This window comes from Loxodonta africana, chromosome 1 (genome assembly GCF_030014295.1).
Source record: "Loxodonta africana isolate mLoxAfr1 chromosome 1, mLoxAfr1.hap2, whole genome shotgun sequence".
Lineage (NCBI taxonomy): Eukaryota > Metazoa > Chordata > Mammalia > Proboscidea > Elephantidae > Loxodonta > Loxodonta africana.
The window spans coordinates 30,131,091-30,158,669 of NC_087342.1; the positions used below are offsets into that span (position 1 = coordinate 30,131,091).

Genomic DNA, 27,579 nt, shown 5'->3' on the forward strand with positions numbered 1-27,579 from the left:
TGTGGTGTCAATTTACAGGTCTGTGTCCTCATATACAAATCCTTTCCTTCCACAAAGACTAAGCACTGAAGTAACATTCCACAATGCCTGACTCCTCTGTTCCCTTGGGACTGAACTCTTGTTGCTCCAAAATTTAATCATTTAGAAGGCTCCACAGGCTCTGAAACAAAATGCTGTTCGCTGAAAGATGTTTAACCAAAACATGAATGTCACACGTGATATACAAGAGCTGCGTCAGACCTGCTCAGAGCAATGTCACCAGAAGCACAGCACAGGTGTACCTGAAAATGCTGCTCCATCACTTGGATCTTGCCCTGCTCTGGGCATTTCTTCAGAGCTCGGTCTGCATAATGGAATAGGATTTCTACCATCTGTAAGGAAAAGAGCCTTGCATAGAAACAAAATACATCTTAAAAGGTTTTCAACATTTAATAAGTTATGGTAGTGGCCCACCGAAATAATACGGGATCAGGCTTTGTTATTATATCAAAAGTATAATTTAATGATTTGTGGCTTTCCTTCCTGATTTTTTTTTTTTAAACCCTGGCCTAATTTCTTTCAACCTCAGGGCTAGTACTAATTCGCTAATCTTTCCTAAGACATATTCCAAGGTTCTAGACTACAGTGTGGAAACCCTGGTGGCACAGTGGTTAAGTACTACAGCTGCTAACCAAAAGGTCAGCAGTTTGAATCTACCAGGTGCTCCTTGGAAACTCTATGAGGCAGTTCTACTCTATCCTATAAGGTTGCAATGAGTCGGAATTGACTCGATGGCAACGGGTTTGGTTTTTTACAGACTACAGTACATATAGTAACTATATTGCTCAAACCAAACCAAACCCGTTGCCATCCAGTCGATTCTGACTCATAGCAACCTGTAGGACAGCGCTAGAACTGCCCCATAGGGTTTCCAAGGCTGTCATCGTCATGGAAGCAGACTGCCACATCTTTCTTCTGTGGAGTGGCTGATAGGTTTAAAACACCGACCTTTCAGTTGGCAGCCAAGTGCTTAACCACTGCACCACCAGGGTTCCTTACTGTATTGCTCAGGAGATGAAAATTAAAGTGAAGATCTTCAGTCATTCTCTGCTGTAGGTCTGCCCCTAAAGCACAGACAGCCAATTCTTTCTGGAAGATTCTGGGTAAATCAGGCTTGAATCTAAGCAGTGGACAGTCTCTTCTCTTGTTTTCTTAATGTTTACGCTAATGTGGAATATAATTTTACCAAAGCATTTACACAGTAAAAAAAAAAAAAAATGCAAAACAAGGATTACTACAATAAATGAATTTGACCAAGTCTACAGTAGGAAAACAAGGCTAACATCAAATATTAGCACTAATCAGATTAATGCTAAATAATAAAGCATTAACCCTCTCCGTTATCTCAAGTAGCAAAAAACATTTGCATATACAGTATTACTCATAATTACTAATCAGTTTCTAAAAACTAAGAAATGTCAATTTTTTATGGGCTATAGTTAGTTCAGAAATTATCCATACCCCCGGTTTTTCCTCCTCCTTCTTTCTGATGCCTATCTTTTAGCTATTTTATTACTTTACTGTTGTCAGAAGACAGTGAACAAGGGAAAAAGGAGTAGCTGATTAAGGAATTTAAAAAGCATTCAAGGTAACACCAGGGAATTATAACCTGACTTTTTTATATCTACTCTCTCCTCAACTGTAGCCACTTATCTAACCATGCCCGAAGATATCAGCAACTATCAAAGGCAAATCTGTACTTTGGTCTAGAAAAGACCCTATATTAAAGAACTCACCCGATCGGCAACAACAGCCTTTCGCTTACTGGCATCCCCGGATAATCCTGCAGAGGAGAAAATTCAGCATCACACAAAAGTTAGCCCACATCTTCAGAAGCGAAACTGTACTCTGCCATAATAGAAGCTGCCTTATATCTAGTGGACCAGGTAACATAACAGTGTACTTCTGTTTTGTTCTAGTAGTAAATTTTCCTTGTGAGATTAAAGAATTTAAAAAGTGACATTTTAAGTTCTATACCCAGTATTTATTATTAATCTTGTTTGCTGTAAGTCTGCAGGGTGTGTTTATAAAATATTTAAACACTCGGCTAGAAGTGTTATATGAACGACTGGTATCATTCATTCTCTCTGCTCCAAAAAGACAATCTCCACCACACGGGAGTCCTGTTAACTCACCCACTACTGCTTTTGCTTTTCCTTCATGGAAAGACCACGCGAGCGCCAAGGCTTCTGGGAGGCAGTCTTGTTTCAGGAGATGATCCACTCTCTAAAATGAATAACTAGGAGAGGCTGACTCCTTTATCTGACCAATCACCAGTCAGAATGCCTATTCTACCTAACACTTTTCCAGAAGTTGCTAAATAAAATTATTCCAATAAACACATGAGTATCTTACTTCCAAGAAAACCAATTTCTTGAAACACCAGACTGTATAGAGAGGGCTAGTATAGGCAGCTGTGGGGCTTAGATATGAAAAGGGGCACAGAAACAGTGTGGTGCTTATCACAACATCCATTCACCCCCTCCTCCTTAGTAATAAACCCCAAGATTATTTCAGACATCATACCAGCTAAAGGACATTTCTAAGACTCCCCTTAACCAGTCTGGCCACTGTGGCAAAGCTCTGGCCAACGATAAGTGTGTTTGATATTTGTTGTATGTAACCTTAACCAGCAGGGGGCAGGTCCTTTTCCCTTTTCGCCTTCCTAGAATGTGGATGTAACAGCTGGAGCTCCAGCAGCTGTTTTGTGTCATAAATGACCTTGCAATTAGAATCCACATGCAAGGATAATAGAACAGGATAGTTTATTAAACACCACAGAGCCTTCAGACTAGCCACAGACTGCCTACTTCCAGATTGCTTTTATGTGAGAGAGAAATCTTGTTTAAGCCACTGTTATCCTGAATTTTCTGATATATGCAGTCAAACCTAACGCTAACTTATACAGTCAGCTTTATGAAATCAGGTACCTATCAGCAAGAGCAGTTTTGATGTACACTTCTGGAATTAAGAAGCACAAATCCAACTAATCTTTTTTTTGCCAAGTCAAAGCAGAAATGTTAAAACGCTATCAATTCAGAAGCTTAAACACAGAAAACGACTTTGAACTCACCTCTCTCCAGCTCCTCAGCACCATCACATAAACAGACTGGAAAACAAGGAGAAAGAAATTAAAATGTTCGCCTTTAATTGACTTGTTTGGGAGACACATTTGTCCCCAGTTCTACATCCTATTTTTGTAGTCTCCTGAAGTAAAAACATTGCACACCATGGTTAGAAGTACATCTTACAATTTTGTAAAGGGTCTTCAAGGGCCACATTAGAGAGTAAATCAAAGAAACATTTCAAGACCAGTAACTCCACAGTTCAAGAAGGAAATGGTTCCATGGACAAGGAACAAGGAACGCCCAAGTTCATCTCCCAGTAATGACTTGGTAATATTTTGGTTCGATTTTAATAATGGAGAACTATTTCTCCATACTAGGTTTAAAAAAAAAAGAGAGAGAGACATGAACAAATGCATATACAAAAAGTTTTTTATTCCAGCAATTCTATTCTAAGTCAAATGTCTCAATGCATTTTAACATATCCTAAGGCCACCCAGGTGGTGCAAACAGTTCAGTGCTGGGTTACTAAAGGAAAGGCTGGTGGTTCAAGTCCATGCGGACAGGCCTCAGAAGAAAGGCCTGGTAATTTACTTCCATGAGGTCATGGCCATTGAAAACCTATGGGGGTGCACTTCTACTCTGACACACATAGGGTCACCGTGAGTTGGAATCAAGTTGACAGCAACTGCTTTTTTTTTTAAGCTGATCTATGCTAAACATGATCTTAATTACATGACAACTCTACATGATAATGTGTCTCCCTGGTCATGAAAACCTAAATGTGAAGGAAGATTATGAAATCATATCCCTGAATCAAGAAAAGAGACATCCTATTAGCCAGAACCTAAACAGAAGTAAAAATGTGTCTAAAAGTGGAGGAAAATTAATGAGCTAAAAACCACAAATACTTAACCCCTAAGAGTTGTGGATGACTGCTGATCAGTATGCACTTCACAACACACAGCCCTCTTTCCCAGCAAACTTCCTTCAGCCCCAACTACCCTGAGACACACACACACAGAGTCACAGAGTGAAAGCTTACTTTTGTCCCCAAATAAAAGATCTGACCACCATAGCTACTGATGGATTGATAACAAGCCTTCTCTCCAACCAAAGCCTGTAAAAAAAAAAAAAAAAGAGTGAAAATTACATGCATTAGAAGTCTCATGAAGTTTATTTTAAAGAATGTCAATTATAGAGACAACATTTTAGGTCCGTATAGTTTCATCCCATAAATGAGTGGAGAAAAGAATGTCAATCGAGTGCCAATCTGATAGCAGAAGTGGCAGAAAAGACAAAGTGTAAAAAGTAACCCTCTGCTTACATATGGCCGTTTTATTTTTTCAGAATAATGTGGAAAAAGGAGAAACATGCCAACTTTTAAATCAAAAGTAAAACTGTCGCAACCTGCCCTTTAATAGATGACAGGCAGTTGCGGCTTCAGGCAAAGAAGAGGGCCGAATGAAAACGGTACTTCCAAGTTCTTTGAAATAAATGTCAACATATAACACAAGAGGAAACAGGAAGACAGAGAAGCATAGTATGTGGGAACCAGCACTGCCCAGCAAAATAGAAGAGAAACTCATACTCAGATAAACCTAGGTTACAAATTTTGGCTCCGCCACCTACTGGGTATGATCTTAAAAAAAAAAACCCAGTGCCATTGGTATGATCTTAAACAAGTTTTAAACCTCAGACACTTTACGCTGCCACTCACAATGCATGAGAGTTCTAGTTTCTCCATAGCTTAGCCAACACTTGTTACTGTCTGTCTTTTTTATTATAGCCACTGCAGTGTGTGTGTGAAGTGGTATTCATCGTGGTTTAAATTTACATTTCTCCAATGACTAATGATGTTGAGCATGTTTCATAGGTTTATTGTTGTTAGATGCTGTCAGGTTGGTTCCGACTCATAGCAACCCCATGTACAACAGAATAAAACACTGCTTGGTCCTACACCATTCTCACAATCGTTATGCTTAAACCCATTGTTGCAACCACTGTGTCAATCCATCTCCTTTGAGGGTCCTTCCTCACATTTGTTGACCCTCTGCTTTACCAAGCATGGTATCCTTCTTCAGGGACTGGTCCCTCCTGCTAACATGTCCAAAGTACCTGAGGCCCAGTCCTGCCATCCTTGCTTCTAAGAAGCCTTCTGGTTGTACTTCTTCCAAGACAGATTTGTTCGTTCTTCTGGCAGTCCAGGGAATATTCAATATTCTTCACCAACGCCATAACTCGAAGTCATCAATTCTTCTTTGGTCTTCCTTATTCATTTTCCAACTTTCACATGCATATGAGGTGACTGAAAAGACCATGGCTTGGGTGAGGCACACCTAGGTTTATTAGCCATTCAGGTATCTTCTTTAGTGAAATATTCAATCAAATCTTTTGCTCATTTTCAAAGGGGCCCTGGTGGTGCAGTGGTTAAGTGCTTGGCTGCTAACCAAAAGACTGGCAGTTCGAATCCATGAGCTGTTCCACAGAAGGAAGACGTTACAATCTGCTTGGAAACCCTACAGTAGGGCAGCTCTATGCTCTCCTACAGGGTCACTATGAGTCAGAACTGACTTGACAGCAATGGGTTTTATTTTTTTACATGTTCATTAAATATGACTATTATAAATTTAAAAAATTACCCAGGGAAGCATCACAATAGTCTAAATTTTCTGCTTAAAGATTACTGGTTTCGTAAACATGAGATCATAATTCAAATTAAGTTAACTGTAAACTATCTGTAATTGCTTGAGGCCATTTATTGTGGTTACTCAAAATTTAGTAAATTAATACTCAGGTCGTAACTTTTGTCTGAGTCTTCCCTCTCTCTAGCCTCCTACAATACATCTATTCCTAAGGAACCTTCTTTCTTGTTCTCAAAGCCATCTTTCCCTTTTAATACCCATAGCTACCATAACTGTTCAACCACTTACTATTTCACCCAAGTATTTCCAAAGCCTCCTAGGCTACCTGTCTCCAGTTATTCATCTCTCAAACCTATCTTTGGTATTATATTAAATTAGTCACATTTCGGGACAGAAGTAACAGGAATTACAGTTTTAGTTCACACTCCTGAATACTGACACACACAACCACACCCACTTCACCTAGTGGCTTTTAAAGAAACACCTCAAGGCAGAAAGATATAGCCCCAGAGGTCCTATTTCTAAAATAGACCAACAACAACAACTAAATACCAAGTTTATAAAAATACCAAGGTAACAGATTGTCCTTACCAGCGCCTGGCTGACATTTCCTCCAGTGGCTAAGGACTTGAAGTGGCTGCTGTTGTAGACCAACTGGACTTCTGAGATCTCCACTGTTTCTAATTCCTCTTGAGTTTGGCGATCAATCACGTGCAACTTCTCTACACTGTCCAACAGCACAACTGTGCGCGAGTTTATCCACTGCAATCCAAGCACACAACACAACAAAAGTGAGGCCCGGCCCGCGTCAACATTCAGGACAAGAAGCAAGCCAGGTGCTTAACCACTGAGCCACCAGGGCTCCTTTCACCCAGGGTTCTTGTTGTTACGTGTTGTTGAGTCAGTTCTGACTCATAGCCACCCTATGTACAACAGAATGAAACACTGCCCAGTCCTGTGCCATCCTTACAATCATTGTTATGCTTGAGCCCATTGTTACAGCCACTGTGTCAATCCACCACTGTGTCTAACCCACCTAGGGTTAGACCCTCACAATTCCAAGTGTTGACATGGTTGCAAAGGAGCCCCTAAAGGCCAATTTATGAAGCAATGCAGCCAGGGTTCACACCACGGACGCTCCACAGGACGAGTGGAAACATCACCTGTTAGGAGAATGGCTACTTATGGTTGGGGAAAAATTTCCCGGTGGCAGAATCATACATAGATTATTAAAATGCTATATCTCAAATGTCTTAAACTGAAGTCATGGTAATGAATTTCAGAAAACTGTGCTAGATGGTTCCACGAGGGGCTCTGGTGGTAGCAGAGACACTAATATCTCATACGCACAGGAAGAGTCTGAACACAGTCATCTCATGAAACACGCGTGTCAAAAAATCATGATGTAAATCAAGAATCTAAACGTGAGTTTGAAATGCAATGTACAACGAAACAACAAATCATATATGATAAATAAAAGATCTGAGTATCTCAGTCCTTAAAAGTTAAATAAATATTGTCAAGTTGGAGAAAAAGCCTTCGTTAGCCTTTCCATTGGAAAAAAAGAGGTTGTCTCATATTGCAAGATGTCTTTATTCATTCAAATGGGCAGCCCTGGTGGTACCATGGTTAAACACTCAGCTGCTAACCAAAAGGTTGGCAATTTGAACCTAACGGCAGCTCTATGGGAGAAAAGACCTGGTGATCTGCTCCTGTAAAGATTTACAATCTTGGAAACCCTACGAGGCAATTCTACCCTGTCCCACAGGGCTGTTGAATCGGGATTGACTGGACAGCAATGACTTTTTACATTCATGTATATGTAGAATGTTTCAATGGATATCAGATACCAATGTGTTAAAAGCATTAACAATAAAAACACAGAAATATTTTAATGATGCTATCCTCAAAACTATCACTATTTACAAATGAAAAAATCAACTTTGATTCAAAAAGAAATCCTCTCTCTTTTTTTAAACCAAGAAGTCACGCAGGACTGAGATGTATGGTAGAGAGAGCTCTTTGCAAAGTGTTTAGTAACAAGTAAAGAAGAGGCTGCATAAACTCCTGAACCGATTAGGACAAACTCAGAAATACAAAAACATATTTACAGAGAAAGCAAGGCAATTCCACCAGAATTCTTCTGAGGCCCAACTCCCATTTGTCTAACCAGGACACTGAAGAGAACGCTCCTGATCCTGCCGGTGTTCAGCAGGGCCTCAGGCTGAGAAGCAATAATTCTGTGGCATCACACCAAACGCAGGCTTTAGTCAATATAAGAAGGACTTCACGTCCATCCATATTTTATTTGATTCTAAATGTCATGTGTCTTAGGAATCTAGTGCTGCTATAATAGAAATACCACAAGCAGATGGCTTTAACAAACAGAAATTTATTCTCTCACAGTCTAGCAGGCTACAAGTTCAAATTCAGTGTGCCAGCTCCAGGGGAAGGCTTTCTCTCTCTGTCAGCTGTGCGGGAAGGTCCCTGTCATCAATCTTCCCCTGGTCTAGGAGCTTCTCAGTGCAAAGACCCCAGGCCCAAAGGATGAACTCTGCTTGGTGGTAATGAGGTCCCTCTCTTCTCTGCTTGCTTCTCTCTTTCATACATCAAAAGGGACTGACTGAAGATACAACCTAACCCTGTAGATTGTGTCCAGGTAGGACACTAACATAACTGCCTCTAATCTTGCCTCTGGTGGATTCAAACTGCTGACTTTTTGGTTAGCAGCCGTAGCAATTTAACCACTATGCCACCAGGGTTTTTCAACAACATCGTAGAGGTAGGATTTACAATACGTAGGATAATCACATCAGATCACAAAATGGCAGACAACCACACCATACTGGGAACCACGGTCTAGTCAAGTTGAGACACATTTTGGGGGACACAATTCAACTCATAACATCACGGTTCATGGCAGAAATCCTGTTAGCTTTAATATACTAGTCAAAATAATTACTTGAAACTAAATGGGGAGTATTACTTTGAATCATACTCACAGTAAAGTTGATAAGGTCATAGCATAAGTGAAGATGTTTTTGCTTAGTAACGTGTATTGCTCCAGATTCATCTCGCTTAACCTTGATGATGAGATAAAAAAAATCCAAATCAGCTACTATTTGAGACACTTTGAAATGCTCAATTATATTCCACTTATAAAATGATTCCCATCCAGAATGTGGATAAGCCAAAAATACTGATACCTAAGGAAAATACTACACAAATTAAAAAAAAAAATCGTTCACACCATGATTTGTACCAAAATCCAAAGCACTGGTTAGCAATCTAGTTGTCTGTATTAGCAAAGGCTATAGGCTAATTTTCACTCTGTCATAATTCAGAACAACCTGACTTTATCACATCAATGACTGTATTTAGTTAAGGCATAATATGAGATTGGTATCAAGGGTGTAACAAAGTCAAACAAAAGTTCATTAACAAAAAAGAACATGCAGTGATGAAATTAGACTTTTCTGAATTATGAGAAAAGGGTCCAAAACTACCCTAGAAACCTTGAATGCCAACACTTTATTTATATCTGTGTACATATACATGCTATAATCCTTGATCGTCACTGCTTTCTCCACTTCTGCTCCAAAACAGCAGAGCACTAAAGAAAGACACGCACGGTAGGAACCAAGCCTACTTGAATCTTGGATAGTCAATTCGACCTGACTTTGCTTACACATCCCCACAGCAGCGTTCTAGATGTCTTCCCTTGTAAGTCCCAATTCCTCTTTGTTTTGTAGTTCCATCATTTGCAGTATTTGACCTTCCCTGATACTTTAACACAAAACTGAGACCACTGAATGTGGGCCCTTCATGTACTCCGATCTTCACTGTATCACATCTTCCATCAGAAAAGATGCTCTGGTGAAACGAACACGGAACCTGGAAGCCCTGTGTTGTAAGTTCTGCTGCTGACAGCTGCGTGGCCAAGGGCAAGTCGCTGATTCTCAGTCTCTTCACCAGTAAAATGAAAATAAGACAGCACCCAACTGTTCTATGTGTTGCATATGCTGAAAGTGTTTCATAAACTGAAAAGATCAATGCCAATGTTATCTAGTCTCCTAACATTTTCTAAAGCTCTTACTGAAAGAAAATTATTTCACCTATATATATTCTAAATCCCACCTCCTTCCATCACTCTTAATATTACCCCTCCCTGGCTATCATATTCAATCACTCCTTCTTAAAGGCTCTTTTCCTTTTACTATCAAACACATTTCTCCAAAGATTAGACAGGTCTATAAAATAAACAATAACACACGCAAGGAACATGCTTCTTAGATTAACCAAGTATATGAGACCAAATGGGCAACACCTGTCCAAGAGCAAAGGCGCAAAGGCAGGAAGAGACAGGAAAACTGGATGAATGGACATGGGGAATCCAGGGTGGAAAGGGAAAGGAGCAGAATGTTGGCACATTATAGGGATTGAAACCAACGTCACAGAACAATTTGCATATAAATTTCTGAATAAGAAACTAATTTTTACTGTAAACTTTCTCCCAAAACACAATTAAAAAAGTTTCTGACTTCCCATCTTAAAATTAAAACAAACAAACAAAAAACTTTCCCTTGATTTACTTTTTCTGACTAGTATTTAATTATATTCCTCCCTCTTGCAATCAAACACAACTGTGTGGGTTTGGTCTTCTAGATACTCATTTCTTTAACAAGGCTCTAAAATCTAACTTCTACCCCCATTCCGTTGATAATCAGTCCTCTGAAAGTTCTAAAGAACTACTTCTTGCTGTGTCCAGGAGTCTTATCTTCATTCCTCTTCTTCCCTGATCTTCCTTTGATATTTATCCTGGAATTGACCACATCTCAAAGTCTTTCCTTCCTCGTCTTCTGTGGGATCCCATATTGCTTTTTCCCCTCCTACCATTATATGACTTTGCAGGAACTGCTTTTTCTCTTGTCTTTCTCTTATATGATTATTCTCCAAGGTCACGCATGCTTTAGCTTTTAATTTTTACAGCCTCAACTACCTTTTATATCCTAGAATTCTCATTGTATCCTGGAATTCTCTGGATACATCCCTTGACATAACACTTGAAAGTCCCATCTTCACTTCCAGATCAACACATTTAAATCTTTTCCAGATATTTCCCCCTCAAGTCATCTCCTCTTCAAGTACCTCACGCTTCTACAATGCAAAGTCAGAAATGTGCTGTTTCTTTCATTTCTCTTGGGCCCTAGATCCAATATGATGGGAAGCCTTGTCTGTCCATCAAAATTCCATTCTTTCTTAACTCTCGCTGCAACCAACCACCCCTGTCTAAATGCCTCACACCTGCTTTATCACAAGAGTAAAACCTTCCATTTCCGTTCTAGTTCCCATAATCTCTTCCTTTTGCTACTTCCTAAAACATCACTGAGATCACATCTTTCTCAGTTTAACTACCTAAGAACCTGTGATGGCTCCCCATTAGCAATCTAAGGCAACACCTTCTATAATCTAGATCAGGGATCAGAAAACTTTTTTCGTAAAGGGCCTCACAGCAAATATTTTAGACTCTGTGGGCCATACATCTCTGTCACAACTACTCAACTCTGCCACGGTAGCACACACACACACAAATAAACCTGTCGCCACTGAGTCCATTCCAACTCATAGCGACCATATAGGACAGAGTAGAACTGCCCCATAGGCTTTCCAAGGAGCGACTGGTGGATTCAAACTGCTGACCTTTTGGTTAGCAGACAAACACTTCACCACTACGCCACCAGGGCCTTGTAGCACAAAAGCAGCCATAGATAATACATAAACAAATGGCTATGACTACGTTCCAAAAACATTTTATTTATAAAAACGGACAGACAGATTTGGCCTGGGGGCCATACTTTACCAACCCCTGATCTAGATCACTCCATATATTCAGTGTTATTTCCCGCCACAGGTTCCTCCCTACTATTAATTCAACAAACATCTACAAAGCATCCAGAGACTGGAAACATAGTTGCAGAGCTGGTCCCTGCACTTATGGAACTTCCAGGCTAGTGTGGAAGAAAAATACTAGACAAGTAATTTAAAAAGTGCTGAATGCTATCAAAGAAAAAGGTCTTCCTGGTGTATGTAGCAGGAAACCCTACCTTAGCTTAGGAGGCTAGGAAGGCAATGTTAACAATGAACTAAGATAAAGAGGACAAGAGCACAGAGTTTTCCTGCAGAGGCAGTACTACCTGTAAAGGCACTGAGGCCAGGATAGTTAGGAGGCTACTGCAGAGTCTAGGCTAGACATGTGTATGGTTTAGGGAAAAAGCAATGTGGGGAAGAAAAGGGGGCAAATTCATGAGATTTTGGAGGTGGAGTCAACAGGGCTTGGTGACAAGTAGATACAAATGGGGAAGGGAAACACAAAGGCAACTCCTAGGTTTCCAGCTTCAAAAATGGGGTGGGCCGTGGTATACTCACTTCACTGAGCTAGGAAACCTGAGAAGAGACTATACAGGTACCTTGTTTCCTCTGTAACTTCAGTTCGTATTATTTCCCCAATATTCGTGCCCACCCCTCCTGCAGTATTTGCTGTATGTCCTTCACAAAGTCTTCCATGACCTCGCTGTTGCTGTTGTTATTAGGTGCTGTCGAGTCGGTTCCAACTCATAGAGACAACAGAACGAAACACTGCCTGGTCCTGCGCCATCCTCACAACTGTTGTCATGCTTGAGCCCATTGTTGCAGCTACTGTGTCAATCCATCTCACCAAGGGCCTTCCTTTTTTTTGCTGACCCTCCTCTCTACCATGCATGATGTCCTTCTCTAGGGACTGGTCCTTCCTGATAACATGTCCAAATTACGTAAGGCAAAGACTCACCATCCTTGCTTCTAAGGAGCATTCTGGCCATACTTCTTTCAAGACGTATTTGCTCGTTGTTCTGGCAGTCCGTGGTATACCCAATATTCTTCGCCAACACCATCATTCAAAGGTATCAATTCTCCTTTGGTCTTCCGTAGTCATTGCCCAGCTTTAGTATGCATATGAGGCGACTGAAAATATCATGGCTTGGGTCAGGTGCATCTCAGTCCTCGAAGTGACACTTTTTTTTTTAAATATTTTAAAGAGGACTTTTGCAGTAGATGTGCCCAGTGCAATATGTCCTTTGATTTCCTTACTGCTGCTTCCAAGGGCATTGACCTCTCCAGCCCATACTAATCTCTTTGTGCTCTGCCCCAAGCCCATGGCAGCTGTGCTGATGCTGACTTATAGCAACCCCATAGGACAGAGCAGAACTTCCCCATAGGGTTTCTGAGGCTGTAATCTTTAGGGAAGCAGGCTGCCACATCCTTCTCCTGCAGAGTGGCTAGTGTGTTCAAACTGCCAACCTTTTGTTAGCAGCGAAGCAGCACTTTAACCACTGCACCACCAGGGCTCCTCTGTACTCTTTTAGTTCTTTTCACACAGTTCAACCTTTCACTGTTCCCTCTAGTAGTAATGCGTGTGCTGGTTTTACCTTTCAAATAATATTATAAGCTGTGAACGGAGAAATGATGTTCTATACTACCTTTGGTTGCCTCTCGTGTCTATCACAGTGTAGAGAATACAATAGGCACTCAGTGATACCTGCTCTCTAACTAATAAATATACATATGGATAGACATGTGAGCCTTATTAAAGACATGTTCACATTCATACATTTATACACACACACACTGTTGTTGTCGTGTGCTGCTAAGTTGATTCTGACACACCGCGACACATACACTATTAATTTGTTAGTCAAAGGAGATGGAACTGAGAAATACACCATGAAGGGACACAGAGCTGAGGATCATCAGGTTTTTCTTTTTTTTTCATGTTAATCATTGAAACCTTAAAAAAAATTAAGTCACTCTCTCTCCAAAAAAGTATGACAGGATGTCTCTTTGACACAACACTAAATTAGTGACAAAATCTGGAAAAACAAAAATCTCACGGTAAAGACTTGACAAGAGATCTAGCATCACCCTGGGACTCACCAACAGAAAGTGAACCACATCTCCTCTGCAGAAGGCCAGCATGGGGTTCACGTAGTTATGCACGGCCACAAAGTGCCAGGCCAGCAACGGAACACTGGAAGGATCCATCTAGGTGAGGAGAAGGCAAACACAAAGCCACCACAGTTAACACAGAGAAGGACAAAGAGGAAACTCTAGTTAAACACAGCACCTGACCAGTGTTCCTTGATACTCCGTCTCTCAATGCCTCACTGAAATTCCAAAGGAGCTGGGACTGACTGGAGGATTTGTCATGAGGGCACTTTCTAGGTTGATGGCAATGTCCTATATCTTGACAGGGGATTAGGTTACAAAAGTACACGCATGTGTCAAATTTCAGCAAAAGTTTGCTCAATATTTGTGCATTTCATTGTATGTAAATTTAACACCAACGGAAAAACCTAAACAAATATTGAATTCTTGCTAATGATATGCATGCTGAGTATTTAGGGGGAAGGATGCTGGTTCCAGCAATGTACTTTGCAATACATCAAAAATAAAACAGTTTGATGGGTAGAGAGATGGATAAATGAATATGTACTAAGCAAAGTACAGTAAAATGTTAACAACAGTAGAATTTAGACAGTGGGTATAGAGGTGTTCGATGTGATTCAATTTTGTTATTTGTTTGAAAACGTTCATAATAAAATGTTGGAAAAAATATTAATAAAAACATACAAAAGATGCGAACACATACCACCATGATAAACCTCAAGTAGACAATGAAGCTAACTGAAGAAATGTTAACGGCAATCTAAGCCAGCGTTGCCATCCGTAACAGCAAGCCTGCTTCCCCTGGAGCCCAGAGAAACACACGGTACCAACAAGACAAAAAAGAGTCATTTCCCTCAGCGTGAGGGCCGTTTTCTGAACCAGGCAGAGTACTGTACCATCACTCTCCACCTCCATCCCATCAGTACCTCCCCTCATACATGCATGGGAAGGTCAAAACTCTCTGAAAACAAGCAGGAAAGAAGGGGGAAACTTGGGTGTACATAATACATCTTGGGAAGTGTCACGGCCCAAACAAAGTAAAATACCAGAGGCAGAAGCCAAAAAAGGGAATGGAGTGGCAATGTATGCTGGATATTGGAGCGGGATGCATTCTGTCAGTGGTTCGATACCCTACAGTGAGCACAACCCTACCTCACAAAAACGAATGTCTTTCAAACACTGGAAACGGGGGCTGGGAATCAATATGCCAACTTATCCTCCAGCTTTACATCTGATAAGGGATTTTACTGTGCTCAAATGGGCAGTAAATGAAGCCAGGACAGTCCATGCATGAAATTAGGTGTGATCACAAAGCACCAGGACAGCAATACACAAAGACTGTCAAATAGATGTTAAAAACAAAAGCCAGCTCTACACTGTTTTTGACAGAAAACCTTAAAATGAAGTGATAAGATGAGAAAAGTATGGCACGGCACCCATGGTCCCCAGGACATTGCTCTAGTCACCAGCTTACACAGCCTTGGCCACTTCAAGGTTAAGCCCAGACAATGATCTCTGGAGCAATGACCATTCTAGTTTTCTGATGATCCTATCATTCACTGAGCTTGCCACTACAAGTTATTTTTTCCCAACTTCCTGACATGGTCCTTCCTTCCCTCCCTTCTGCCAATAAGACAGACAGGCCTACTCACCCGTCCATAGGGAAAAGTCATCCATACTTTCAAGGATGGTTTCAATCCAATGACCAGAATCTACAGAAGAAAACAGATTGCCAACATTTACCCTATACATTTCAAATCTTTGGTGTTCAAAGCCTCTGAAAGTTAACGAGGTTGCATTTTCTAGATACACCTGCCTTTGTTAGGGACGCCATGGCCAGTAACGAAAACTGGGTGATGGGATGATCCTTCAACTCGGGCTTAGAATGTAGAGGCTCAATGCAGCAAACTTCACCCTTGGAACCACTAAACAGACATCGGGATTCACATGTTCTCACTCCCATCACTCTCCTAAAAATAAAAAAAATAAAAAATTCAGAATCAATTTAGCAATGATCCAAGGCACTGTCATCTCTAGCTTGGACTACTGCAATAGCCTCCTAGCTCCTATTCCCATCCCCAACAATCCAAACTCCACTGGATAGCAGCAAGGTCTTTTTAGTATGTAAGATTTACCACTCTTTGGCTAAAAATATTCCAATGACTTGCCATTGCATGTAACATGACACCCAAACTCTTTACCCTGTCTTTAAAGGCCTAGGTAACCTGGCACCTGTGCCTTCTTCCACGCCCACTGCTGCTGTTCCTACAACATTCTGCTCCAGCCACACTTGCCTTATTTCTGCCAGGCAAGGAGGCCAAGTTTGTGCCCACCTCCAAGCTCTCTCTGCCTGTAACACTCCACCCAGATCTTCGCATCTGCTGACCTGCTCATCACTTGGGTCTTCACTCAAATGCCACCTCCTGAGAGAGACTTCCTGAACTATCCTCAAGAGCACTCCAGCGCAATGACTGGTCTTCCTTTGCTCACTGCACTTCTAACTATCCCAAGTTATTTCTTTTATGTTTTTGGTTTATTATTATCTGTCTTCATAGCCTCAACCCAAGTAGAACGTAAGTTCTATCAGAGTAGGAGCCTTGTCTGTCTGGTTCACAGACTTTGGTGCCTAGAACAACGCCTACATATAAGAGATGCTCAACTCAGCATCGTTAGAAGCTATGAGAAATACAAGCAACAAAGACAGTTCTTACCCTCGAAAAACTTATGGAGACATACTCTACACAGAATTTTATGTTCTACTTTTTTTAAACAAACTCTTGTATCTAGACAGTCTTTGCTTTTATTTAAAGGGTAACAGGATAATTCCAAGGCAATAACACCCTTTTTACACCTGGGCATTATGATTAAAATCAGCAGGGCATAGGGTCTCAACTAAAATCAGTGAGATACTATGGAACAGTGGTCCCCAGGCCTAGCAGCTCACAAAAATCCCCTGGGGAGGAGGAGTCTGGAATCTCAACTGAGACCTAGAGAGAATTTCTGGGGGCCAGAACTGGAACACCACATGTTCCACTAAGCCTCTACAGATAACTGTGATATACAGCCATAACCTATTTTCAGTCACATGGATTTCCCAGACCTCTTCATGTCCAATTTCAGATCATTAGGCCAGAGCTAGTCTTTCCATTCGTCAACAAGTGTCTGTTAGTCTCTTACTTAAATGTCAATTCAAACACAGAGCCTCCGCTGTCGTTGCAGATGGCAAGCGTTGGGTCATCTGTAAACTAAACAGAGAAGACATTTATCTTCGTGTAGGTTTTTAGACAACCAGGCAAGTGTTAAGAAGGGAAAAAAATTATAAAGTTTTTAAAATCTATAACATACACATTTAATAGCACTGGAAATAACCTAAACTCTATTCAGTTAGTCACTCTAAACATACCCACTTATCCTTAGTAGAAAAAAACCGGGGCTTTCGAAAAGCAAAATCACCTTTCCTCAGGATGGAAAAAAAAAATACAAACTGTGATTCACAAAAGTCCTAAAGTTCTCTATTTGGGCTCTCAGATTAACTTTCTGACTTGCTATTGAACTAAATAGGACATAGTAACTTTAGATATATTTCCAGTTGCCTAGTTTTTAAGAAAGGAGTCCTGATGGTGCAATGGTAGAGTGCTTGGCTGCAGGAGAAAGACCTGGTAATCTGCTCCCATAAAGATTACAGCCTTGGAAACCCTATAGGGCAGTTCTACTCTGTCCTATATGGTCGCTGTGAGTCAGAATCGACTTGACAGCACACAGCAACAATGATTTTTAAGAATAAAAACACAGTAAAGATATTTGGTATTTGGGGGGAAATAAACTTGTCTGAATACATTTTCTGAATAACTGAAGAGATCATCCACTATATTTTAAGTCTTTATGTTGTCGTTAGCTGCCATCAAGTTGGCTCCAACTCGCGGCAACCTTATCTATAACAGAAGGAAATGTTGCCCGGTTCTGTGCCATCTGCATGATGTTGGTGTGTCTGAGTCCACTGTTGTGGCTGTTGTGTAGTGCCTTCCAGCCTAGGGGGCTCACCTTCCAGCACTATATTGGACAATAATCTGTTCTGATCCATAAGGTTTTCACTGGCTAATTTTCAGAAGCAGATCACCAGGCCCTTCCTCCTAGTGTGTCTCAGTCTGGAAGCTCCTCTGAAACCTGTCTACCGTGGGTGACCCTGCTGGTACTTGAAATACTGGTGACACAGCTTCCAGCATCACAGTGGCTGGCAAGCCACCACCGTGTGACAAACTGAGAGACAGGTAGTTCATTTTTTATGTAACTCTCCCTAAACGCTGCTGCCTCCTTGATCTTCTTAGATGGAATTTTCATTTATTATAACTTAAGCTGGAAGACTCAGGGGTATAATACGTAACAATGTCCACAATAACAGATAGCCCTAAGGTCATGAGGTATGGTATGTGTGATGCTGTAGGAAACAAAACTGAATAAATTCTCACTGCAGTGTCATTCACAGTGACTAGCCTCCCTAACCCCAAAGGCTGGTGAACCACTCTATATGGCATGCCTCCATGCTCGGAGTCAGGGATGGCTGAGAGGCAAAAGCCCACTGTAAAATTATCCCTCCTCTGCCCCCCACGGGCATAGTAAAGAAGCTCCATGCTTTGCCCTCAAAGCCTAGGTGAGGAGTTGCCAGAAGGGGAAGCATGTTTCCCCAAGGGTGTGCATGAGATGGTCCACCGGAATGTAGGAGATATAAGAGAACTTGCATTTCCATTTGTGAATTTTCCATTTCTTTTCTCCGTTTTATAATGTACTTATTATATATTAGTACAATAGTCCATGCATACAGTTTTTAAAATAAATATAGTCAATTCTCATTATTCACAGTAGTTATGTTCCATGAAGTTCCTGTGAACACTGAATTAGTGAATTCTGAACAAGCCTCGGGGCCCTGGGATGCAATGATTAAGACCCCGGCTGCTAACCAAAAGGTCGGCAGTTCGAATCCACCAGGCGCTCCTTGGAAACCCTATGGGGCAGTTCTACTCTGCCCTATAGGGTCTCTATGAGTCAGAATCAACTTGACAGCAATGGTTAGGTTTTTTTTTTTTGAACCAGCCTCAGTTGGTAATTTTTTTTACTGCTCTGCTCATATGCATGTCTGCGAAAGCACAGTGAGTATTTTTACTGATTAGGCAAATTTGTGAATATGGAATCCACAAATAAGGAGGATGGACTGTATATAAATTAAGGGTTACTGATGGGGTAGCTATGAGTCGCAATCGACTTGACGGCACTGGGTTTTTTTTGGGATGGGATGTGGCGTTAAAAGTCTGAAGAACAATGAGCAACACTGTCAGTGGCTATTGTCAATCCACAACTTCAGAAGTGTTCATTCATAAATGCCTCTTGCTACCTCCTCACGGTGCCTCCACAAACCACCCTCATCACCATTCCCAAGCAACACAACCGCTACTACCATGCTTTTCATCCCAGTTGCGTTCTTCTCTTTCCTTTCTGCCTTTATCCCTTCTCTTTCCTATTGTTTCCCCCTAAATTTTTGTGGGTTTTTTTTTTTTTTTCTGCAAAAGGTTGGCCTTTTATAAACACAACCAACCACTTACTCATTCCTTCAACAAAATAATTATTAAGCATCTACTATGAGCCAGAATCTACTTATTCCTTCAAGCAATTATTAAGCAGCCACTATGAGTTGCAATCAACTCAACGGCAACGGGTTTGGTTTGTTTTTTTTTACGGGTAAAATGGAGCCCTGGTGGCACAGTGGTTAGGAGCTATGGCTGCTAACCAAAAGGTCAGCAGTTCAAATCTGCCAGCCGTTCCTTGGAAACCCTACGGGGCAGTTATACTTTGTCCTATAGGCTCACTATGAGTTTGAATCAACTTGATGGCAACGGGTAAATGGGTATGGGTAAAACACAAAAAAATAGATGACAGAAGATCCTTGCCTCAGAGAACTTACAGTCTATTAAAGGAGAGAAGTTATATCCACAAACAACTATAACATGTTAAAAACTGGTACATGCCATATGAAAAGAGGTAAGATAAACTGCCATGATGGCTCAGAAAGAGGAGAAATTCTCTCTATTTTTACTTTTATTGGCTGTTTTCATTGTTACTAAATGCTTCAATGATGCTGCTTTGTTACAAAGACTTTTTGTAACTAAGCCTAGAGGCAGACACATAAGCTCCGAGCGCTCCCAGAGCGCTCCCAGACTTTAAAAGCCTCTGTGTGGATGGGAAAGCTGTGCACAGCTAAGCGGCCAGATATGTGCACATGATTACAATCTAAAAGATGTGATTTTAGGCTTCCCTAGTTACAGTGCTTTACTTTTTCCACTTCTGAGCGTGGACTTGACAGCGTGCACAAACCAAGGTTCACAATTATCTTTATAAATGAGTTTACTTATAAACGAATAAATCCAAGTTGTTTTATTTTTTTCAGGCCTGTAAGGAGAAAGCCAAGAATAGGGTCTTAATGCTTTCCTTTTAGAGGTCTGAAAGAAATAAACCCACAGATTGATTTTTAAACATAATCTGAATCTGGGTTCTTCCACAATTGGTGCCTTGAACCTAAGACAAGTCCCAGGCAGAGTTGCTGGTGCAGCAGAGCACACCACCTCAGCAATAAAATCTTGGCGAACTAAATGAACGGTAAAACAGATTTTCAAAATCTCTATGAGTTTTCAGTAGGGAGCTGCCTGTGTTTGTTGCCAACCTCTAGTCTAGGATCCTATCAATTCACCCTTTTTGTTGTTATATCTATTAGATTTCAATACAACTTAAAGCTGAGTACTTCCACCTCCAGTTTCACCATGAGAAACCATCTGATTGGGCTAGGCAAATAAAAGATGGTTCAATGTCAAGGGTTCTATTTATAAGCTAATGTTCGGCTTCACTTAAAATATATTTTCTGGACTTCTGGATATCAGTATGGAGCAACTTCCTTAAAAACTGGTGGAATAAGAATAATTAGAAAGAGAAAACAAAGCTATTACCTTGATATGTAGGATTGCTGTTCCCGGAGGGTGTGCATCTGTTATTGATCTCAGAAGTTTTCCACTGGCTAAATCCCACATGGTGATCTAAAAGACAACTAAGTGCTTTAAAAACAAATTTATTGCTCTTTTCTGGGCTTAAGTATCCTGCCTTCTGGCTGATAGAATCTATTCCTGGTCTATAAACATTGCAGGCAAAGAACTACAAAGTGAAAACATAACTGAAGATTGTGGATTCATTAAAGCATGTGGCCTTGATTCTGTCTTCATCTGCCCCTTGTCCCACCTCACCGACTTTTCCCTTTAGATTTTTAACGTTCTCCCACAGAGAGGAAAAAGAGAGTCCTCTAATGATTCCATCTGTTTAGCCCTGATAAAAACGACAGAAAAGCCTCACTGTCAGACCAGCGGGTGGCACATAAATCAGAAGATGGGAAAAACCATAACCTACTGCTGACTTCGAAAGTACAAAGAAATACCAAAATAGTCATCCAGGAACAGGTAATAAGATTACAGAAAACAATATATAGTGTATTTCAAAAGCAGCCACAATTACCTATACTATTCTAAGGAAGCTCCTGAAAAGATTACACCATAGAAAACTCTGTGGGGCAATCCTACTCTGTCACACGGGGTCACTGTGAGTAGGAATGGACTCAGTGGTACCTAACACCAACAACTCTAAGGAAGCACATTCTATATAACCCCCAGGTTTGCTTATAAAGGCTATTTACTTAGATAGACACATAAATTAGGATATTAAAAATAACAGACTCTGGTTCAGTCAATAATAATTATTAATTTTTTTTAATAAAGACGAAAGTCTGACTGAGCAATCTGTGTTTAGTTCTACGAACACACCGTTTTATAACATATATTTTGGTCTTCGAGGTCTTGATCTAAAGATGTTGAATTTTTTTAAATGATTTTATTTTAACATTATCATATGGATAAAAGAAAGTTCCTATCTTACCTGTCCTTTGGCAAAACCACAAAGAAGTCTGGAGCAGTCGTTGTTGATGCTGAGGGCAGAGATGGCTCCATACTGCCCTCCGACACTAGTGCTCCCCAGACAGAGCCGCAAAGCTTGATTCTGATCTATAGAAAGAGGTTTGTAAAGTCAAGTGGAAGAACTGGAAGAGAATGAGTATATATGTGTAATACAGACATGTTTTCAAATCCCTGAGAGGTGACAAGAACCAAAAGCAGCAGATGGTGAAGTTACCTTTATTTTTAAATGTTTATTTAAGCATCTACTAGATGAGAAGCATTGGGTTAGAAACAAAACACAGAAAAAAAAAAAAAAGAAGACACTGATGTATGCGTCTACCGGCAAGCACAATGAGTCAAAAAAATCTGTAAGAAATCAGTGTGTCCTTGAACCAACCAACTAGCTTTCATCTGTCACATCTTGAATTCTGTTACTTCCTATTTTCAAGACGCAAGGTTATCAAGGAACACCAACTTCTTTGAAAACATCTTTAAATTTCAAAACATTAATTTAGAATTTGGCTGAAATGTACATTTCTATTATCTATAAAGAAAAGAATTACTAAGCAAATTAACTGTGCAAATAAAGTTACCGAAGGAATCTTTAAACTCCTTAAGAAAATTACTTTTAAGCATAAGCGTTCGATACACTAAGAACAAATAATTCATATCATCACTAGATTATGTTGAGGGCAAGGATCTTGCCTTAATCACCTCTGATTTCCCCGCTAGGGTCTCAAACATTTATTAAATTTTATTATTTAATAATTTAAAAGAAAAAAAATTCTTCTGGGTGTTCTCCCAGACAATGCTTATTGTGTATAGAGTTCATTATTGTACCTGCTTAAAATAAAAACTTTAAATGTAATAAGACATAGCTAAAAAAATTTAACTGTTTAGGGAAAAAAAAAAAAAAAACCCACTATACTTCCACACCCTGGAGTTCTCTCAAGGCCCCCAGCACTCCTTTGTGCCTCCCTTATCTGACTACAGGCTAGTTACTTCTATTAGACTATGACCTCTCTGAAGGCTAAGATGGAGATTTAACTCCCCCGAATACCTAGCTTGGTGCTTCGCACTCAGAAGGCATCTCACACTCCTCTGAATAGCTTCCACATTTGCAAATCTTCCATCTATAAGGGTAAAGTCTAGTCACCAGAAAGAACCTAAGGACGTGCGTTCTCAGGTGAATTCTGTAAGGCATTTTTCTGCGCTTCTGAACTGGCTAGAATTGCAAGCCCTTTCCTCCAAGGAGGAGTTCTAAAATGACTAATGGCTGTATTGTATCCCGCACACAGGAAATGTTCAATGTTTTCTAAAATCATTTTAGATTTCAGCCTTCTAAGGTGAACATTCGAAAAAGCCTAAAACTCATGAATGTAAAAGCTTTGATCTATATCAAAAGTGGTTCTTTTTATTCTCATCTAGCATTATTGAATTACAAGTATTTTCCATATACCTAGACTGCCCTCTCCTTTGTTTTCCCCTCTCTTTTCCAGTTTAATTCAAATTGTTCAAAGTCCGTCTATCCCATAGTATTCCTCATTCTAGATCTGACACGTTTTATTTCACTCCACTGAAACTGCCTGCCTAAAACACTGTTTTTCAGGATCCTTATTTTGTCAGAGCATCTGATACAGTTAGCCGGTTATCCACAAACCTTATTTTGCAAACCGTCATGATATAGGTTGAGCAACAGTGTTATATAAACCACTACTCTGAGTTACATGTACAGGCAACAGGTGGACTGAAGGTAAGTAAGAGAACAAAGACAGAGGCTGGTATGAAATGCCATACTAGCCTCACAGAGAGAGCAGCCGCCCAGTCTGGGTGCCTGCCTCACGGGCAGAATAGTGTCTGCACAGTGCGTCCTCTGGGATCCTCTGGAATGCCCACGTGGAGATCCAAACTCACACAGTTCTGATGCACCAATATGTAAAGATGCTTTCTGATTGAAGTTCGCAGTGTCTTTAAATTAAACTAAGTATTCTTAAAACTCAGAGTATGAACAGGAGATTGAAAAATATGATAAGGGTACCATTAACGAAGAAGAAATGAAGGAAAGAAAAAGACATACTTAACTTCTAGATTAAAAACCCAAATGGGCCTGCTTTCCTGCCTGTGGTTCCCATGGACGAAACACTAGCTAAGACAGGGAAAGCAGTTATCAGCCTTGGCTATTTCTGAATGAATATTAAATTTACATCCCACAGGTTTCTGTTAAAGAAAGCGCTCTCAATCTTTTCCTTGATTTTTATAATGTGTTCGTTATCTTTATAATGTCCACGACATCAGACACCTGGATTTTAACCCCATCCCTACTCCTGGAGTTACTGGCATTGCAGCGAAGTGCCTAGGTCACTTTAGGAAAGTTACTTCATTTCCCTTAACTTCACTCTCATCTGTAAAATGCAGAAAACACTCCTTGCTTCACTATGTTGATGAGAGGAATAAACTAATAAAGAGAGATAACTCACAAGGGAGCCAATTCACTATCTCTGAAATATTACTAGCGCCAAATATGACTATTAATATTTATAGATTATATTCATATACTTTTTTTAAAAAAAAGCAGCTGCAGCAGGTGATAGCGAGAGAGGTGATGGACACTGTATAAAACGTAATCTATTTTAACTCCCCAAAGATATTTATCAACTCTTACTGCTGTCTTTATACATTCTATCTTTACAGTACCACCTTAGCAAACTTGGTGTTATACAATTTAGACTAAATTCAGACAAAGCAGACTTTCTGTGCAAAGAAGAAAACAGTCTTTCTGGAGAAGTGACTCCTGCCACAGTAACTAGCCATTCTGTACAACTCTGAGCAATTCTTAAAAATAAAAAAAAGTACCTGGCCAAAATAAACGTAAAACCTCTTTAAAACACTTTTTTCTACAGTTACATGGAAAGAACAAAAGAAGCTGGACAGAAATAGAAAAGCTGAAAATGAGAGCTCGCTCTGCCTTCTCTCTTTCCAGCTGCTCTCCATCTCATTAATTTAAAAGAAAAAAATCTATTCTCCCATTACTCTTTTAAGACCAAACCCAAACTCACCGGCCTCAAGTCAATTCCGACTCATAGCGACCCTACAGGACAGAGTAGAACTGCCCCATGGGGTTCCAAGGCTGTAATCTTTACAGAAGCAGACAGCCACATCTTTCTCCCGCAGAGTGCCTGGTTCGAACCGCTGACCTTTCAGTTTGCAGCCGAGGGCTTTAACCACTTCTCCATCAGGGCTCCTTACCGTTGGGGAAAGGGTATTAAATTTGTAGCTTCATTTATAAAGTCACATAAAGTCACATTTGGTTGGCATGGTCAACTTAGTTTAAAAAAGAAATTAGAGTGAGTCCTTATGTGACAGGTGACCCTGGGCAAGAAATGAGACTATCACTGATCCTATAAACCTTACAAAGTGTCCATAGAGCACAAACAATACACGTGAAACGTGAAAACTATCAAACAGTGCAGATGTGAGGAACTATTAATGACACTAATTAGCATACTAATTAAGAAAACTTGCAGCTTAGATATTGCAAAAAGCACATCTGACACTGCGATGAATTCTATCTATTCCTTTTATTAGGGTATCTTTCCAAGTACACTTCGCTTACAGCAGGGCTCCTCAGCACCTTCTCTGCTTAAAAGTAATGTGCTGAATAGCAAAGAAAAGCCACAAATAATGTAAAAAGTCTATAATATCCCTAAAATCTGAATCTAAACATTAAGAATTTCTGCTAGTGCTCTTCCCAGAAACCAAAATTAACCCCATCCCCTATTTTTTTGCCCCTAATTTGTTTTAATTAGTTCCCAAAGACTGTCAAAGGAGGAAAGGTCTACATCCTAGAAGGAATCAAACTCTATTGTGCAGGTAGAACTCTACTTCTACCTGCCAGCATCCACCCTTCTTCATCTAGCCAACTCACAAAACTAGACAAAGTTCTCTCTCCCTCTGTAAAACTGCTGACTGCAGCCCAGGACCCAGGGAATACGCACGGCTACCTGGCTGTTTTCTAGAATGCTGATGCTTACTAAGAGCCAGCCGTGTTCATTCCCAAACCTGGTCATGCCATGGTACGTTACTGTACTGAAACACTTAGTTAAACATGTAAATGGATAAATGGAAGGGGAAAAGAAAGAGCTATTGTTTCTATGACAACTGAATGAATGCTTGAGGAGAACTTGATAAAGATGACTTGCTCTTAAAAACTCACGCAATACGGCTGTGGACAAGACAGCTATAAAAGGCTGAAGGAAGTTTGCTAAAATTTAGAACTGTGCGTTCACTGGTTGTTTTACAGGTGGCTAAGCTTTTATCCAGAAGCCCTGGTGGCGTAGCGGTTAAGTGCTACGGCTGCTAACCAAAGGGTCAGCAGTTTGAATCTGCCAGGCACTGGTTAGAAACTCTATGGGGCAGTTCTGCTCTGTCCTATAGGGTCGCTATGAGCAGGAATCGACTCGACAGCACTGGGTTTGGTTTTTGGAAGCTTTTACCTCATTTTTAAAAAATAAAAATTGCAAATTTTACATGACCCAGTATTGATGCAATTCATGCCCAAAAAAGACAATGCATATCTCCAACTGGCAGATACATACTCAAGGAAATGGCCTTGACTTTCAAAAAAAATTAAAAAATAAAGAAAAAAAAAATATTTTCTGTTAAATAAAACATCGGAGGTATGCATATTAAAAAAAAAAATTTTTTTAACTTTTAACAATTCCTTGCTTTAACTGATTTCTTAGTTAATTTTTTTCAACCAGCATTTCATAAAAGTGTATCAACTGTGATAGCATTCTCTTTCAACATTAAAAAGGTAAAAAAAAAAAAAGAAAGAAAAAACCCATTCATGCAAACTAAAATCACTATACCTTTTCCTTTTGAATCCATGGAGAAAAGATCGAGAGAGAGAGAAAAGCAAGAAATCAGTTTAGAAATACAGAGAAAAGACAGGTAAAATTTTAAGGGCATAAGTGGCAAACTTTAGTTTTCTGTGAGAATACTACTAAATTTCATTAACTGATGTCTCTAACATCTATGATTATATTCAGGTTTTGGTTAAGGAAAAAAAAGGAAATGTTCAATTCAAGTTATAGTACAAAAAGTAAATCCACGTCTAAGAAACAAAAACTATTTCACAAGATAATCTACTAAAATGCACTAACATTAAAACCCATTGCCATGGAGTCGATTCCGACGCATAGCTACCTTACCGGACAGAGCAGAACTACCCCAGAGGGTTTCCAAGGCTGTAATCTTTACGGAAGCAGGCTGCTTCATCTTCCTCCTGTGGAGCAGCTGGTGGGTTAGAACCACCAACCTTTCGGTTAGCAGCTGAATGTTTAACCACTGCGCCACCAGGGCACTAACATTAAAAAAACTAAACCCAGTGCCGTCATTAGCTGGCAAAAAAAATGGAAAACTAAGAACCTTGGGACAGGGAGGCATCTTTTTTAAGATCTGAACTTTTAAGACTCTGTATACGGCTAAGACTGGAGCCCTGGTGGCGCAGTGGTTAATTTGGTCAGCAGTTCGAATCCACCAGCCTCTCCTTGGAAACCCTATGGTGCAGTTCTACTCTGTCGCTATGAGTCAGAATCAACTCCATGGCAGCGGGTTTGGGTTTTTTTATACAGGCAAGAACTGAGATACACAATAAGTGCCTTCTATCTATAATTCCGTAAGAGTAGGCAGCACATATCAACATTGACGAAATTCATAATGATCACTTACGATGGCTAGTATTTTAATAACCTACGCTTCTATTTCAAAGAAAATCTAATGGTACTTAAACAAGTATACCCCTTTCTGCTCTACTTTCCCCTGTGATCAACAAAGACGTTTACAAGGGATCAGCTTGAACCAACCTCTAAC

The 27,579-nt window shown here is 40.2% G+C and overlaps 1 protein-coding gene across 12 annotated transcripts in view; it reads right to left on the reverse strand.

The window, feature by feature from the left end:
• Positions 1-27,579, reverse strand: part of VPS8 (VPS8 subunit of CORVET complex) — a 229,439-nt gene that overhangs the window by 168,309 nt on the left and 33,551 nt on the right. For 10 of the 12 annotated variants that reach the window (XR_002786485.2, XM_064278125.1, XM_064278257.1 and 7 more), the window contains 13 exons: positions 21,692-21,816; positions 20,719-20,805; positions 16,907-16,974; positions 15,546-15,699; positions 15,382-15,441; positions 13,718-13,825; positions 8,752-8,832; positions 6,341-6,511; positions 4,150-4,224; positions 3,113-3,148; positions 2,175-2,265; positions 1,776-1,822; positions 282-371 (listed from right to left, as the gene is read on the reverse strand). Coding sequence is in view for 11 of the 12 variants with exons in the window: in XM_064278125.1 (XP_064134195.1) it covers positions 282-371; positions 1,776-1,822; positions 2,175-2,265; positions 3,113-3,148; positions 4,150-4,224; positions 6,341-6,511; positions 8,752-8,832; positions 13,718-13,825; positions 15,382-15,441; positions 15,546-15,699; positions 16,907-16,974; positions 20,719-20,805; positions 21,692-21,816 (1,193 nt within the window). In the remaining variant the exon portion in view is untranslated. Of the gene's footprint in view, positions 1-281; positions 372-1,775; positions 1,823-2,174; positions 2,266-3,112; positions 3,149-4,149; positions 4,225-6,340; positions 6,512-8,751; positions 8,833-13,717; positions 13,826-15,381; positions 15,442-15,545; positions 15,700-16,906; positions 16,975-20,718; positions 20,806-21,691; positions 21,817-27,579 lie in introns of those variants that run through there. The other 2 variants (XM_064278406.1, XM_064278507.1) reach the window with 2 other exon arrangements.